At 41.4% G+C, this 17,163-nt stretch overlaps 1 protein-coding gene across 1 annotated transcript in view; it reads left to right on the forward strand.

The window, feature by feature from the left end:
• Positions 1 to 606: 606 nt before the first annotated feature.
• The window catches only part of guca1d (guanylate cyclase activator 1d), a 45,164-nt gene continuing 28,607 nt past the window's right edge, over positions 607 to 17,163 (forward strand). The window contains exons 1-2 of the mRNA XM_082974373.1: positions 607 to 1,195; positions 5,255 to 5,404. Of these exons, the coding sequence (XP_082830499.1) occupies positions 1,001 to 1,195; positions 5,255 to 5,404 (345 nt within the window). The 5' untranslated portion in view covers positions 607 to 1,000. The remainder of the gene's footprint in view (positions 1,196 to 5,254; positions 5,405 to 17,163) is intronic.

Raw genomic sequence — 17,163 nt, forward strand, 5'->3', positions numbered from 1 at the left:
TTGTCTCCCTGTACCTGTCTCTCTATCTGGACTGACTCCATGTTGCCCTGTCTGGTATGTCTCCCATTCTTCCTGTCTGGTCTGTCGCCTTGGCTGGTCTGTCTGGACTGCCTCCCTGTCTGGTCTGTCTGGACTGTCTCCCTGTCTGGTCTGTCTACCTGTCTCCCTGTCTGGTCTGACTCCCTGTACCTGTCTCCCTGTTTCCCTGTCTGGTCTGTCTCCTTGTGTCCCTGTTGCCCAGTCTGGTCTCTCTCCCTGTCTGGTCTTTCTCCCTGTACCTGTCTCCTTGTCTTATATCTTCCTGTTATTGTCTTGTCTGTTTGGTCTGTAGAGACGGAAGGTCATGTCTCTGAGCAGAGCAGAGGGGAGCTTCTGTGTCCAGCTGCTGTAGCTAGTTAGTTATATAATCACCCCTGTTTCAGTGCCAGTACCCCATCCTTCCCTTGCATGTCAAAGTCTAGCAAGGGGTTGGGATGGGTTGGTTATCTCATTAGGGTGTTATGTGTTTCCCTCCTGCTCTGTGTCCTGCAGCAACACTAAGAGGTTTAAAGAGTCCTGTTCTATGTCCTTCCTGAAGTCCCATACTGTACTGTACAGGGCCAGACTGGAGTGACTGATCACAGCCAGGACGCAGCTCCTCACGCAACATTGCAACATCTTCTCTACTCTTTTCTTCTGTCTCTTGGTTCTCTGAGGGACACAGAGCCAGGGAGTTGGACAGGGACTGCAGCTCCCTCAGTCCCCTAGCAACCTACCTTCTCTACGGGAGAACCTCAGGACCTCTGCATCCATCAGTTCTCCAGAACCCAACCTAATCCAGCAGAACTACCCTATCTCACCCAAAAGGGTGACAGCAGAGTCAGCCAGAGAAAATAGGCTTTACTCTACCTCTACAGGTCATTGATCTCAGCCCAGCTTTCCGGTAACCAGTACTCATCCCTCAGAAGGCGAGAGGCTCCATCGACCGTCCCTCTTCTCAGCCCAGCGCCACCTCCCAGACATGGGGAACCACGGCTCTAACCTGGATGATATCCTGGCAGAGGATATGCACCACTGGTACAACAAGTTTATGAAGGAGTCTCCGTCAGGACTCATCACGCTGTTCGAACTCAAGGGCATGCTGGGTCTGCGGGGGATGAACGAGAACGCTACCAGCTACGTGGACCAAGTCTTCTTCACCTTCGACATGGACGGGGTGAGATGATGATGATGAAGACACACACGTTTATAGAGGGACTGGGAGTGACAGTGCATTAGGATGGTATAAAGCCAATATAAGTAATGTATTTCAAGTGTATGTTAATGTGGGACCTCTATTGTGACATCATGTGACTTTTATTTTGACATTCTATTCTGTGTGTTGGGAGAAGAGCAGGGGTAATTGGGTCAGTCTTGAGTTTGGAGTTACTGCAGGTGCTACGTTCTAAGTTCTCTCTATTATTTTATCTCTTTTGTCTCTTACTCAGTCTGCTTAGCTTTCACTGGAGCTGCAGGTCCCTGGTCCCAGATCTGTTTATGCATGATGTGTTTGGCATTACAATTAATGAAAAGGAGTGGGCATAAATAGACTAGCACTCAGGCTTGCAGGACCTTACAGTAGGTGTGCCATAGTTTCTTTCTGCAGACTGCACTATTGAATTGGATGCAGAAATGCAATTGCTGTCATCTGCAGTTTTAATGCATTGGAGTGCATTTTCAGAGTGGATGACATTTTCAATTGTAGACTATAGCATGTGAGATGTGGAAGATGGCAGAGCCACTTATAACACTAATATGCGAACATGCTTTAATATAGAGCTAAGAGCTGAACGGTCAGCTGAGAGAACAGGAGCTTCCATTGGCTCACACACCAATGTGCTTACAGAGCCACTGTGTAGGGCCAATATACCTCAGCGGAGCCTGTGTGTGTTTATAGTGTTCTAAGTAGATTTGTGTGTGGTGTGTTTTCTGTAGGAGAATGTGTGAGGAATGAGCTGAGTTAAAGCAACTGAAGGCAATAACTTATTTGGTAGAAAATGGCCTATGTGGCATTGATATTTGACAGAAACATTTATTCTAGAGTCAAAATGTAGTACGTGTAAATAGGATAATTTCTGTCATAAAGTCAGTCTCGTCCAAACTGCGATTTGTGAGATCATTAAGAAAAAAATGGTATGTCACAGAATGAAGGGTACCGTAACAGTTTTCCTTGGGTTGGATTTATTTCAATCCAGCCCACATGCCCACGACCCGATCATTGCATATAAATCATTTCAATTTCTTATATTAAGCAAACCAGATGGCACGATTTAATTTTTTATTTATGGATAGCCAGGGGAACACTCCAACAGACATAATTGACAAAAGAAGCATGGATTTTATTGAGTCCACCAGATCAGCCTGAATTAAACTGCTGATCCGCCAGTTGAGGACCAACTAAATCTAAATCAAGCTCCCTCTTGCAAAGATTGCATCATCATCACCTTCATTTGCAGAAGACATCTGATTAATTATTTTATACATTTTATTTTTGTGTGTTAAAAAATGGTAATGTTAAAATATGTCACATTACACAACGACAGAATGTATTTGAAACTTCATGCAATGTAACACTTCTGTATGACTAATAATAACAAATATATCGATATGAGTGGGAAAAAAGGTGCACACCAAAGATGGCATTAACGATAAGTAATAAAATAAAGACTGTATTTCTAAAAGCCTATTTCACACCATAGTCTTCTGAATTTGCTAGATAACTTTTCTATCATTTTGATTTTGGCACAAATTAAAATGTGTCACTGCCTAGCCCTTGGATTGATGTTTCAGCATTGTCTCAATGAAGAGTTCGTTGTTCAACTTTATTTAACTAGGCAAGTCAGATAAGAACTAATTCTTATTTTACAATGACCGTCTACTATAATTCATATGGTATTGTACTACAGCTATTACTTTCCTAATGTAACCTAACGTAATTTAACTTCTCTAGGGCCAGTGGGACGATTTCGTCCCACCTACGTAACAGCCAGTGGAATCCCGTGGCGCGTTATTCAAATACCTTAGAAATGCTATTACTTCAATTTCTCAAACATATGACTATTTTACACCATTTTAAAGACACACTGTCCGATTTCAAAAAGGCTTTACAACGAAAGCAAAACATTAGATTATGTCAGCAGAGTACCCAGCCAGAAATAATCAGACACCCATTTTTCAAGCTAGCATATAATGTCACATAAACCCAAACCACAGCTAAATGCAGCACTAACCTTTGATGATCTTCATCAGATGACAATCTTAGGACATTATGTTATACAATACATGCATGTTTTGTTCAATCAAGTTCATATTTATATCAAAAACCAGCTTTTTACATTAGCATGTGACGTTCAGAACTAGCATACCCCCCGCAAACTTCCGGTGAATTTACTAAATTACTCACGATAAACGTTCACAAAAAACATAACAATTATTTTAAGAATTATAGATACAGAACTCCTCTATGCACTCGCTATGTCCGATTTTAAAATAGCTTTTCGGTGAAAGCACATTTTGCAATATTCTAAGTAGATAGCTCGGCATCACAGGGCTAGCTATTTAGACACCCACCAAGTTTAGCCCTCACCAAAGTCAGATTTACTATGAGAAAAATGTTATTACCTTTGCTGTTCTTCGTCAGAATGCACTCCCAGGACTTCTACTTCAATAACAAATGTTGGTTTGGTTCAAAATAATCCATAGTTATGTTCAAATATCCTCTGTTTTGTTCATGCGTTCAAGACACTATCCGAAGTGTAAAGAAGGGTGATGCGCACGACGCGTTTCGTGACAAAAAAATTCTAAATATTCCATAACCGTACTTCGAAGCATGTCAACCGCTGTTTAAAATCAATTTTTATTCCATTTTTCTCGTAAAAAAGCGATAATATTCCCGACCGGGAATCTGTGTTTTAGTACAAAGAGAGAGAAAATAAAAACATGGGGTCGCCTCGTGCACGCGCCTCAGTCTCATAGCACTCTGACCGACCACTATCCAAACGCGCTAATGTTTTTCAGCCAGGGGCTGCCTCGACATCATTCAGCTTTTTCCCGGGTTCTGAGAGCCTATGGGAGCCGTAGGAAGTGTCACGTTACAGCAAAGATCCTAAGTTTTCAATAAAAAGAGTCAAGAAGCTCAAGGAATGGTCAGAGAGGGCACTTCCTGTACAGAATCTTCTCAGGTTTTTGCCTGCCATATGAGTTCTGTTATATTCACAGACACCATTCAAACAGTTTTAGAAACTTTAGGGTGTTTTCTATCCAAAGGCAATAATTATATGCATATTCTAGTTTCTGGGCAGTAGTAATAACCAGATTAAATCGGGTACGTTTTTTATCCGGCCGTGTAAATACTGCCCCCTAGCCCTAACAGGATATCATTCTAAAAGGAGTGTTACAGATTTACATACAGAATAATATGAATTGCCTTGAGACCACGTTGCAATTAAATAAGGAGTTGGCAAGAGAGCAAAAACAGACTGGCACCAGGCAAGTGGAGTAGAATTTCTGACACAAAAACTGCTGAGTAGACGTAGGAGCAGAGATTGTGATCTTTAAATTTGCGTGCTGAGGGAGTGACACAGCTCTAACGTTATCACAGAAAGACACTTAATAGATTAACCTGCTAATTACCTTAACTACCTATGTACTGTAGGTAATCTGGGGATCATACCCGACTACAGTTAATTGACCTACAGTACGCTGACATTGTCAAGAACAGACTGGACATGTTGGTATGATAAACTATGATTCCTCCTTCAGGGGTTGTTCCCACCAGGTGAGTGATCTAAGTGTGCCGTTCTCGAAGTATGTCATTAGCTAAGTCTCTTAGTTGGCACGGGCTCAATGGAAAGCTTCGTACAGATGGAGAGAGCTTTAGTGGTGGTGCTGTCGTCAGGGGTGGGTTGTGGGTGGATGTGTTGAACAAGACGGACAGAACACAGGTAAACCCAGGACATGACACCCACCTACAGTAGGACAGGTAAACTAGGTTAAACTTTATGGTGCATCCAGTGTTCCTAAGACCATGTGTCCAGAGATATATTTAGAAATACAGTATGGCTCTGTATGTATCTAATATATGTAATTACAGAAGGTGAGATATATTAAATCAAATATATTATTCTGTGCACTGAGGAGACATTGTTTTGACAAAATGGCTGCAATGGCATGCAGAAGTATTGTTGTTTGTAACCTTTCCTCACCCTTTCTCTCTCTTTCTCTATCTCTGTTTTAGGACGGGTACATAGATTTTGTAGAGTACATCGCAGCCATCAGTCTGATGCTGAAGGGAGAAATCAACCAGAAACTCAAGTGGTACTTCAAATTGTTTGACCAGGACGGCAACGGGAAAATCGACAAGGATGAGTTGGAGACCATATTCACGGTAATATAGGCTACTTGACGTCTTATGCTAATTGACTAAATAATTTAGGTAAAGGACAGGTATTTGTTGGATGTACGAGGCCTGCCAGGATTCTTTACCATGCTCCCATCAGCACTATGAAACCTACTGTGTGCATGACTAGAGCAAGCTGCAAGAGGCTTAGCTTAGCCTTAGTTGACTTCAAGACAGGGTGACATCACCATGCAAGGCTAATGCTATTCTATTTTGCTAACCATATCCACAACAAGTAGTGTACAACAACACTGCTTATCAGGGCTTCTAAACATGAATCAACATCATGTCTTAAAAACTTCAAAAAACACCAGGTTGGTGACTTCCCATGACATAAAAAGTAATGGTTAATTTAACAACTTCCTGGAAAAAGTTGAATGGCATCCAATCTAATCCTCAAATGTTATTTTGAAATGGTCAAAATAGAAGGCATCAAGGGAGATTCATTCAAAGAAGTAAGTTGGATTGAACTTGAAATTGGACGAAACAAGGCCACTTATTTAATCTGTGGAGATGAGCTCAACTAATCCCTCCCTCACACAGAGAGAGACAGGAAGGAACTCCCATGCTGTGACCTCAATGGTGAAATGACCTCATTGGTGGTGACCTCATTGCATTGGTGGTGTGACAGAGTTAGAAGTGATAAAAAGCCCCACAGACCATAGATTCTATACTGAACAAAAATATGAACACAAAATGCTGGTCCCATGTTTCATGAACTGAAATAAAAGATCCCCAAAATGTTCCATACGAACAAAAAGCTTATTTCTCTCAAATGTTGTGCACAAATTTCTCCATTGCCAAGATAATCTATCTACCTGACAGGTGTGGCATATCAAGAAGCTAATTAAACAGCATGATCATTACACAGGTGCACCTTGTGCTGGGGGCAATAAAAGGCCACTTTAAAATGTGCAGTTTTGTCACACAACACAATGCCACAGATGTCTCAAATTTTGAGGGAGCGTGCAATTGGCATGCTGACTGCAGGAATGTCCACCAGAGCTGTTGCCCGATAATTTAATGTTCATTTCTCTACCATAAGCCACCTCCATTGTTGTTTTAGAGAATTTGGTAGTACGTCCAACCGACCTCAAAACCTCAGACCACGTGTAACCACGCAAGCCCAAGATATACACATCCAGCTTCTTCACCTGCGGGATCCTCTGAGACCAGCCACCCATACAGCTGAGGAAACTGTGGTTTTGTGCAACCAAAGAACCAGAAAACATCTCAGGGAAGCTCATCTGTATGCTCGTCGACCTTACTAGGGTCTTGACCTGACTGCAGTTCGGCATCGTAACTGACTTCAGTGGGCAAATGCTCACTTTTGCAGGCCACTGGCACACTGGAGAAGTGTGCTCTTCATGGATGAATCCCGATTTCAACTGTACCGGGCAGATGGCAGAAAGCGTGTATGGCTTTGTGTGGGTGAGCGGTTTGCTGATGTCAACGTTGTGAACAGAGTGCCCCATGGTGGCGGTGGGGTTATGGTATGGGCAGGCATAAGCTACAGTAAATGAACACAATTGAATTTTATCGATGGCAATTTGAATTCACAGAGGTACCGTGACGAGATCCTGAGGCCCATTGTCGTGCCATTCATCCGCCGCCATCACGTCATGTTTCAGCATGATAATGCATGGCCCCATGTCGCAAGGATCTGTACACAATTCCTGGAAGCTGAAAATGTCGCAGTTCTTCCATCGCCTGCATACTCATTAGACATGTCACCCATTGAGCATGTTTGGAATGCTCTGGATTGATGTTAATGACAGCGTGTTCCAGTTCACACCAATATTCAGCAACTTCGCACAGCCATTGAAGGGGAGTGGGACAACATTCCACAGGCCACAATCAACAGCCTGAAACTCCATGCGAAAGAGATGTGTTGTGATGGTGGTCACACCAGATACTGCATTTAGGATTTCCTTATATGAACTGTAAAATCCTTGAAAATGTTGCATGTTTAAATAATAAATAAATGTGACTGGTCAGTTGTGCGAGACAGGGGCTGAGCCCAAGATGCAAAAAAATATATAGAATTACGTAAATGTTGTTATTATTGTATTATTAACTACAGGAGCCTGGTCTCAATGTTCAAAATACACCAGAGATTTTGCTATTTGCTTGAGTAATTGGAGATGGAAGGGAGTTCCTTGCGATCATGGCTCTGTATAATACTGTGCGTTGCCGTGAATTAGTTTTGGACTTGGGTAATGTAAAGAGACCCCTGGTAGCATGTCTTGCTGGGTATGTATGGATATTTTAGCTGAATGTTATTTGATAATGCAAATAATCATATTTTTCATAACTATAAGAGAAGCAATTCATCTCTGATCAACCCTCTACCATGAAAGACTGTCATGCATGTTGTTGATGTTAGTTTGGTATGTGCTGTTAAGGGCAAGTCGTGCTGCATTGTTTTGAGCCAGCTGCAGCTTTGCTAGGTCTTCCTTTGCTGCACTTGACCATATTACTGGACAGTAATCAAAATGGGACCATATTAGAGCCTGAACAACTTGTACAGTTGATCTGTGTCAAATACACAGATTTTTTTTTATATAACAGACATACCCCTCCACATCTTCACAACAACTTTGTCAATATGACTTGACCATGATAATTGTGACCCGTTTCAGGAAACTAGGCGTATGTCGTGGGTCACTACTTCACATGAGAGCCATTTGAACGTAATCTTTTTTTTGTATTAATCAAAATGCGTTTTTTTGCCAGAAATGCTTTCTGGAACATGTGAACTTTCATGTGCCTTAATAAGAAACTTGTATGCCATCTGTAAATACGTATACAATTGTTAAATTATGAGTCCAGTTGGTTTAGTCACAGAAAAAAACAGCAACCTTCCCGCTAGCCATCATTGCCTGAGATAATGAGTGGGATGGACATGCCGAGAGATGAGTTCAGATTGGTCTGCCATATAGCACGCTTCTGTCTTTTTAAAAATATATTGATTCGTAGAACTGCATAAGTGTTGCGCTCCACTTTCTGGAGAACCGAGTTTTGAAACCAGTGGAATTAGAGCAAGATAGCTAAGGAGATAGAGAAAACACCTGTCTCTGGATTACATCTTCACACTAAGGGCGGCAACCATGGCGTCCGTGACAGCTAGAAGCGTCCAACCATGATGTATACGGGTAAGATAGTCTAGCTAGCTACATTTTCAGAAATTACATGTTTATAATTTTGACAAAGTTGTATTCATTTCAAATTAAAGTGCACTGTTAGCTAGCTAGCTAATGTTACATGTATGATCTTATTATTCATATGTCAGAGCCATTTTCTTGGCTAGTTATAGCCTAATGTTAGCTAGCTAACATTGAACCTGTTTGGTTAGCTACCTGCAGATTCATGGAGGGTAGTAACGTCATGAGTTGGGATTATGGTTGATTGTTTACCTAGCTATCTAGCTGCATGTCTTAACAAAAGACTCCACTATGCAAGTAACGTGCGTTCGTAAATTCAGTCGGGCCATCTATTCCGATTTCAGAGCACTCTCGTCTGAATGTGCCAGAGCGCAGAATAACTGATGAATTTACAAACACTCAACACCTGTTGAATATGGCTGGTGTCAGTAAACGTCAGCAAAAAAGTGTAATTAAATTGTTGCCAGCAGCACAGTTACAGCCACCAATGCTCTGGATAACATGAAAAATGCCTAACCAGCTCTGCTAGGGCGAGTAAAATGGTCAGAGTGGGGTGTTCTCTCATTTGTGTCTGGAAGTAGCTAGCAAGCAAGCCAATGTTAGCTTAGGTGCTTGGCTACCATTGTGAGGTCAGAACACGTGGATCAACCCTACTCATCGGCCAGTGCGTCCAGTGTGCTCTCTGAATGCTCCGAGAGCGCAACGCTCTGAATTTACAGACGGAAAATCTGACAGCACAGTTGTAGTCACCAACGCTCTGGATAACATAAAAACAGCCTAGCCAGCTCTGCTAGGGAGAGTAATGTTCAGTGAGCTGTTATCTAATTTGTGTCTGGAAGTAGCTAGCAAGTTAGCGAATTAGCTTCGGTGCTTGACTGCTGCTGTTGGTACAGAACCCTCGGATCAACCCTTAAAGATCGGGCTAAAGCTTAAGAGGATGTGAACGATGCTGAGTGGGTGTAGACAAAGATGAGCTCTCCAGTTGGTACCAAAATATTCAAAGGCCATTTTCTCAAAAGTGGGGTTACAAGTTTATCAACTTTCAAAGCAGAATTGCTTTCCCATTGTTCCTCAGATGCAGTGTATGATATACCATTTTTTTAGCTCTGTGTCTCTGCTTTTATCCAATGTAAAAAACACAATTTCAAATTTTTCTACATACGACTGAATCAAGGCGGTCAGTCACAATTGACCATCCAATGTTATACCTAGGAGTTTAGCTTCCTCAACTTGCAAAACCCACCACTGGTGTGCATGGCCAAAGAGTTATATTTTTATGTCATCTGACCATAGCGCCGGTTCCAATTCAAGTGCCAATGCTGTTAAGCAAACTCCAGGTATTTACATTTGTTGGATGACATGAAAAAAGAGCTCTTTGGCCACACACTCCAGTGCTGGGTTTTGTGTCAAAAGAAAGATGCTTATGCAGAATAAAATATCATACCTACTGTAAAATAAGGTGGTGGAACTCTGATGTTATGGGGCTGTTTTGCTTCCACTGATCCTAGGGCCCCTGTTAAGGTCAACGGTGTCATAATTAAAAACATATATTTTTTTACCATTATTTAACTAGGCAAGTCAGTTAAAAACAAATTCTTATTTACAATGACGTCCTACTAAAAGGCCTCCTGCTGGGACGGCTGGGAATAAAAAAGAAAAATATAGGACAAAACACACATCACAACAAGAGAGACACCACAATACTAAATAAAGAGAGACCTAAGACGGCAACATAGCATGGCAGCAGCACAGCATGGCAGCAGCACAACATGGCAGCAGCACAACATGGTAGCAGCACAACATGGTAGCAGCACACAACCTGGTAGAAACATTGTTGGGCACAGACAACAGCACAAAGGAAAGAAGGTAGAAACAACAATACATCAGCCACAACTGTCAGTAAGAGTGTCCATGATTGAGTCTTTGAATGAAGAGATGGAGATAAAACTGTCCAGTTTGAGTGTTTTTCGCAGCTCGATCCAGTTGCTAACTGCACTGAACTGAAAAGACGAGCGACCCAGGGATGTGTGTGCTTTGGGGACCTTTAACAGAATGTGACTGGCAGAATGAGTGTTGTATGTGGAGGATGAGGGCTGCAGTAGGTATCTCAGATAGGGGGAGTGAGGCCTAAGAGGGTTTTATAAATAAGCATCAACCAGTGGGTCTTGCGACGGGTACACAGAGATGACCAGTTTACAGAAGAGTGCAGTGATGTGTCCTGTAAGGAGCATTGGTGGCAAATCTGATGGCCGAATGGTAAAGAACATCTAGCTGCACAAGAGCACCCTTACCTGCCGATCTATGAATTACGTCTCCGTAATCTAACATGGGTAGGATTGTCATCTGAATCAGGGTTAGTTTGGCAGCTGGGGTGAAAGAGGAGCGATTACAATAGAGGAAACCAAGTGTAGATTTAACCTTAGCCTGCAGATTTGATATGTGCTGAGAGAAGGACAGTGTACCGTCTAGCCATGCTCCCAAGTACTTGTATGAGTTGATTACCTCAAGCTCTAAACCCTCAGAGGTAGTAATCACGCCGGTGGGGAGAGGGGCATTCTTCTTACCAAACCACATTACCTTTGTTTTGGAGGTGTTCAGAACAAGGTTAAGGGCAGAGAAAGCTTGTTGGACACTAGGAAAGCTTTGTTGTAGAGTGTTTAACACAAAATCCGGGGAGGGGGCAGCTGAGTATAGGACTGTATCAACTGCATATAAATGGATGAGAGAGCTTCCTACTGCCTAAGCTATGTTGTTGATTTAAATTGAGAAGAGCGCGGGGCCTAGGATCGAGCCTTGAGGTACTCCCTTGGTGACAGGTAGTGGCTGTGACAGCAGATGTTCTGACTTTATACACTGCACTCTTTGAGAGAGGTAGTTAGCAAACCAGGCCAAAGACCCCTTAGAGACACTAATACTCCTTAGCTGGCCCACAAGAATGGAATGGTCTACGGAATTAAAAGCTTTGGCCAAGTCAATAAAAATAGCAGCACAACATTGCTTCGAATCAAGGGCAATGGGGACATCATTTAGGACCTTTAAGGTTGCAGTGAGGCATGGCTGAGTCAAATAGGAATCCTGACTTAATGAAGTGGCGATTCAAGAGCTCAGCCATGTGCTCCTTGTCAGTAAACACCACATCATCAACATTAAGGGACATGGGTAACTGTGAGGAGGAGGGTTTACTCTCCAGGTCTTTAATCGTTTTCCAGAACTTCTTGGGGTTAGACCCACAGAGAGAGAACTGCTCCTTAATGTAACTAACTTTGGCCTTCCGGATAGCCTGAGTGCACTTATTTCTCATTTGCCTGAATGAGAGCCAGTCAGCCTGAGTATGCACGTGCGGAGCCTTTCACCAAATTGAATTCTTGAGGTAGAGTAACTCTGCGAGATTACGGTCGAACCAGGGGCTGAACCTGTTTTTAATTCACATTTTCTGTTAACAATACCACTGAAAATATAAAAAAAGAAGTCCCAAGCATCTTCGACAGAGGGGTATCAAGGTGATTCTATACCAATTTACAATGCAGGGTCATGAAGGAAGGCTTGCGCATAAACGTTTTGTAGCAAGCAAGCGTCTATGACAAATCAGGACAGGTCGTTTAAACTGAGCAGCCATTAAGAACACAAGCTGTAAAACAGTGATCACTAAGGTCATTACAGAAAACACCAGACTGATACATATCAGGATTATTCGTGAGGATGACATCAAGGAGAATAGCCTTTTCTGGGTTTATGGAGTCATACCTTGTGAGGTTGGTAATAATCTGAGAAAGATTTAGGGAGTCCATTGCTTTAGGACTTGGCCAGGTGGTTTAAGCATGTCCCAGTTTAGGTCACCTAGCAGGACAAATTCAGGGGCCAGGTGAGAGCTTAGGGCAGGTAGGGTACAGTCCCAGGACATTTTAGCCAAAAACATGGTTGCCTCTGTCAGGAGGCTGAAACTTGGCCGCAAGTGGATCTTCAGGCAAGACAATAACCCCAAGCACACATCAAAAACCACAAAGAAATGTTTAATTGACCTCAAAACTTTGCAATGGTCATATCAGTCTCCGGACTTGAAGCCCATTGAAAACAGACGAAGTATATCAAGGATCTGGAAAGATTCTGAATGGAGGAATGGTCTAAGATCCCTCCCAATGTGTTCCCCAATCTCATAAAACATTTTAGAAAAAGGCGCATTGCTGTTATCATCGCACGGTGAGGTATTGAAAAAAGGGGTGTCAATAATTTTGAGCCCTACCTTTTAGAGAAAAAAAATATTACTTGTTAAACAATCTTTTTCTCTGAGCAACTGTATTAGTATAAAATGATATCATTAAAAAAATGTTGCATACAATATAGCTCAGTATTGGAATTTATTTTATACAGTAATTTTTGATCTTTATCAAGGGTGTCAATGCTTTTGGACCCTACACCGTATATGTGTCCATGTGTGTAGGTAGATGTCATGCTCTAACGCCAGAGGAGTATACTACGATGCTAGTTAGATCTGCTCAAGATTTTCTAAAGCTATCCAGTTTCAGTTAGCTTCACATTCCACGGTCCCGTGGTGGCTCAGTTGGTAGAGCATGGTGTTTGCAACGCCAGGGTTGTGGGTTCGATTCCCACGGGGTACCATTACGGAGAAAAAAATGTATGAAATGTATGCACTCACTACTGTAAGTCGCTCTGGATAAGAGCGTCTGCTAAATGACTAAAAATATAAATGTAAATTCCAGCTGAGGCTTCATCCATGTTACTGTACAAAAGTGGATATTGATCATGCGCCTGACACAAACTCCAGGCTATAGTGGGAAATATGCTTTTAGAAGTGCCGTCTTTCATTACTCTGATCATTAATGCCTTGTTTTGTGTGCTTTGGTGTGATTATCAGTGCACAAGCATCTTTTTTCTCACTTCATGGATAAAATAATTTTATTAAAGGGATACTTCGTGATTTTGGGAATGAGGCTCTTTATCTACTTCTCCGGGTCAGATGAATTCGAGGATACAATTTTTATGTCACTTAGTGCAGTTTGAAGGTAGTTGGAAACTAGCGTTAGCATAATGACTGGAAGTCTTTGGTATCTGCTAGCATGCTAATGTCATTGTGCTAATGCTACTTAGCATTGGCTCGCGAAACTACCTCTAACTTCCTTCATACTAAAACACAGAAACATATTTTTTTAAATGGTTCATCTGACTGGGGAAATAGATAAAGGGCCTCATTGCCAAAATCCTCAAGTATCCCTTTAGGGCATGCAAAAAAAAAGTTTCAAGTCATTACAAAATGTGTAGAGTGATATGTACTTGAATACTACTATTTTTTAACACAAAACTACATTTGATTAATAAAATATATAATCAGTTTTCTTCCTCAATTATGTTACGGAGTATGATGCGATGGTGACGCACTTCTTGAGGGGGAGGGAATCTGATTTGGGAATCTGGGACCGTATTCATAAAGTGTCTCAGAGTAGGAGTGTTGATGATCAGTTTTACCTTTTAGAATATAATGAATAAGATTACATGGAAGGGGGTACCTGATTCTAGAAGAGCACTACTACTCTGAGACAGTTTATGAATACGGTCCAAGATTGTCTTCTGACATTTCAGATATACATATGACATTTTTTCACTAAGTAGTTTGGATGTAATGAATTACTTTTTCAAAAAAACTTTAGTTAAGCAAACTATATTTTCCTTAAGGGTAGCTAGTGTAGCTTAACTTCTTTCAGTGTGAAGTAATTGGTAGCTTGGTAAACTATATTTTCAGAGAGGTGTCCCCACCACTGAGTATACCTTGGTGTGTCTGCCAGGAAACTGGATGAATTAGGTATTGTCATCTCTAGTAAGAAAGCACTGCCAGAGTACATAGCTCCTCCTCGTTTATTTACACTATTCCCTCTCTAAACCTTTATCTGCTATTGAAATGAACAGGTGCAGACTTTGTAGATCTGGCCATATTCAGTATATCTTGAGAGATATGGATCTGATTTTGGGTATGGCGACCGTGAGGTAGTCAGGTGAAGGTGATCCATTTGGCATTCCTTTTCAAAAAAGTATGCCTCTCAAATAGAATAGAACTTGGCTCTAAAGTCCAGAAATAACTGAAACGTTAGGCAACTGCATGTTATGGCAAGTACTAGATCTAGACATAAAGATAAACAAACACACCGAAATAACGTGACCATGGACCAAGTAGCTGACGACTTGACTAAGTGAGTTTAGAGACACTTCTAACAGAAATTTGCACTGGCAATGAGAAACTGTCTAAGCAGATAACAGAAATTTGCACTGGCAATTAAAACTGTCTAAGGAGATAAAGAAAAATTCAGATGTCCAAAAAATCTAAACTGATATGACTGAACTGGGTAAATGTGCGGAGAAGGCCGAAACCAGGTTAACCCTGGAGGAAATCGGATGAGAAAAGCTCAAGAATACAGTGGATGAACAAAAAGACATTACGGGGCTTACTGAAAGATTAAACGGGATGGAGGACTTCAGTCGCCGTTCAAAGTTTTGTTTCGGAAATTTCCCAGAAAGCTATGGACAGGCGGCCCGAGAGGGGACACGAGCAACAAATCAAGGAGCATCATCAAAGTTACTTAACAATAAAAAATCGAATCAAAGATAAAGTTCTACGACTGGTCATACAGCCCAAAAAGTCAGGAGTCGGGCGTTTGATCTATGAGGACCATCGGATCTACATCAACGCCAACATGAGACCTCTACATGAAACGCAGAGAATTCAACCCATAAAGAGAGAACTACTCTTTGTACCCCGCACAACTACGAGTCAAATTGAAGGGAAGAGACGTCACACTGATATCAGCAAAATAAGCTACCCGATTCCTGGATAACCTGGAAAAGGAGAATGATGGAAATGGCAATGAACTAAATGTATAGATTACAGGACAGCCTCTCAACCGACAATGTACGACAGATGGGGCCAGATGATGTACGACAGATGGGGCACTGGACTATTGAACTGTTTAGGCTACTGAATTGAGATAAATAAAATATAATGATGGACTATTACACCCCCACCACATCGACACAAAAGAGAAAGGTATGTGCCTTCACACACACACCTATTGAAAAGACAATCACAGCACCACTTAAACCATCTGTCTAAATGAATAACACTTTAATTACTGTTGGCTATGTAGCCTAAATGACAACCCATTAATTGGTAGGCTATAGATCTATCTATTTAGGTATTGAACTGACAAGTGAACAAGACAACATGATGATTGCTATGATCTGGACAATTGTTGAATGCTCCCCTGCCGATAGGCTTTAAAGCCCTGAGTGGGTGGGAAAAATTTACATGAAAAAAGACTGGGAGTGATACATTGTCATACAGCCTAAGATGCTGAAATTGTAAGCACACAGTACTTTTATTTCCGTTGCTCTTGAAGGAATGATGGATGTCGCTAAATACAGAGAAATTCTGTAGGGAAACTTGTTTCGGTCTTCACGAGATTTGAGACAGGGACGGAGGTTCACTTTCCAGCAGGACAATGACCCTAAGCATACTGCTAAAGCAACACTCAGGTGGTTTAAGGGGAAACATTTAGATGTGCCAAGCTTATAGAGACATACCCCAAGAGACTTGCAGCTGTAATTGCTGCAAAAGGTGGCTCTACAAAGTATTGACTTTGGGGGGGTGTGAATAGTTATGCATGCTCAAATTTTCAGTTTTTTTGTTTTATTTCTTGTTTGTTTCACAATAAAAAATATTTTGCATATTCAAAGTGGTAGGCATGTTATGTAAATCAAATGATACAAATCCCCCAAGAATCTATTTTAATTCCAGGGTTGTAAGGCAACATAAGGTTGAATATACAAGAAATGTAGCTATGCCAACTGAACATGTAGCCGATAAACTCTGAAAAATCAAGTGAATAAATGGATGTAGTCGCTTTGGCTCTGTTGGTTGCGTGCAGCACAACGGAGCTGTAGGCTACTCCAGTAGTTATAGGCCTGCATCTGTTTGCATTTATTTTATTGGAGAATTGAACAGATTTCTCTCTTTAATATACTATAATGATGCCTAATAATCAAATTCATTTTATTCTAAATAAACACAGTGATGGCAAGTGCTTTTTATGTTGTTTTTGTCTTGTTATTGACCCTGAGAGGGATAACCTATTCCTTTACGTTGGGTTAAAAACAACAAACAAGAAGCAGACCTATCATGCTGGGCAGGACAAATGATTAATGTATACTTTAGAAGTGTCTCATCTATCTCAGAAGGTAGAACCAGCCCTAGACAGGACTGCATAATAATAATCACTATATTTACTTCATAAACACTAATTATACTAATTGACTGTACATAGCATGGACAAATACACTGTGTACAAAACAACATCTCATGAAAGGCGGGGACTGTGAACAGGGTGGGATTAAGAAATCATAGACCCTGGGGCATTGGTTTTGGCCCGCATGCTGCCCAAACGGTATCCTTCCCGACAGTAGGCATACCAGTAACTGCCAAAATAAAGGAAACACTTGAGTAAACGAGGGATACAAAGTACACTGAGTATACAAAACATTAAGAACCTCTGCTCTTTCCATGACAGACTGACAAGGTGA

The sequence above is a fragment of the Salmo salar genome, chromosome 04 (assembly GCF_965601325.2).
Source record: "Salmo salar chromosome 04, fSalSal1, whole genome shotgun sequence".
Lineage (NCBI taxonomy): Eukaryota > Metazoa > Chordata > Actinopteri > Salmoniformes > Salmonidae > Salmo > Salmo salar.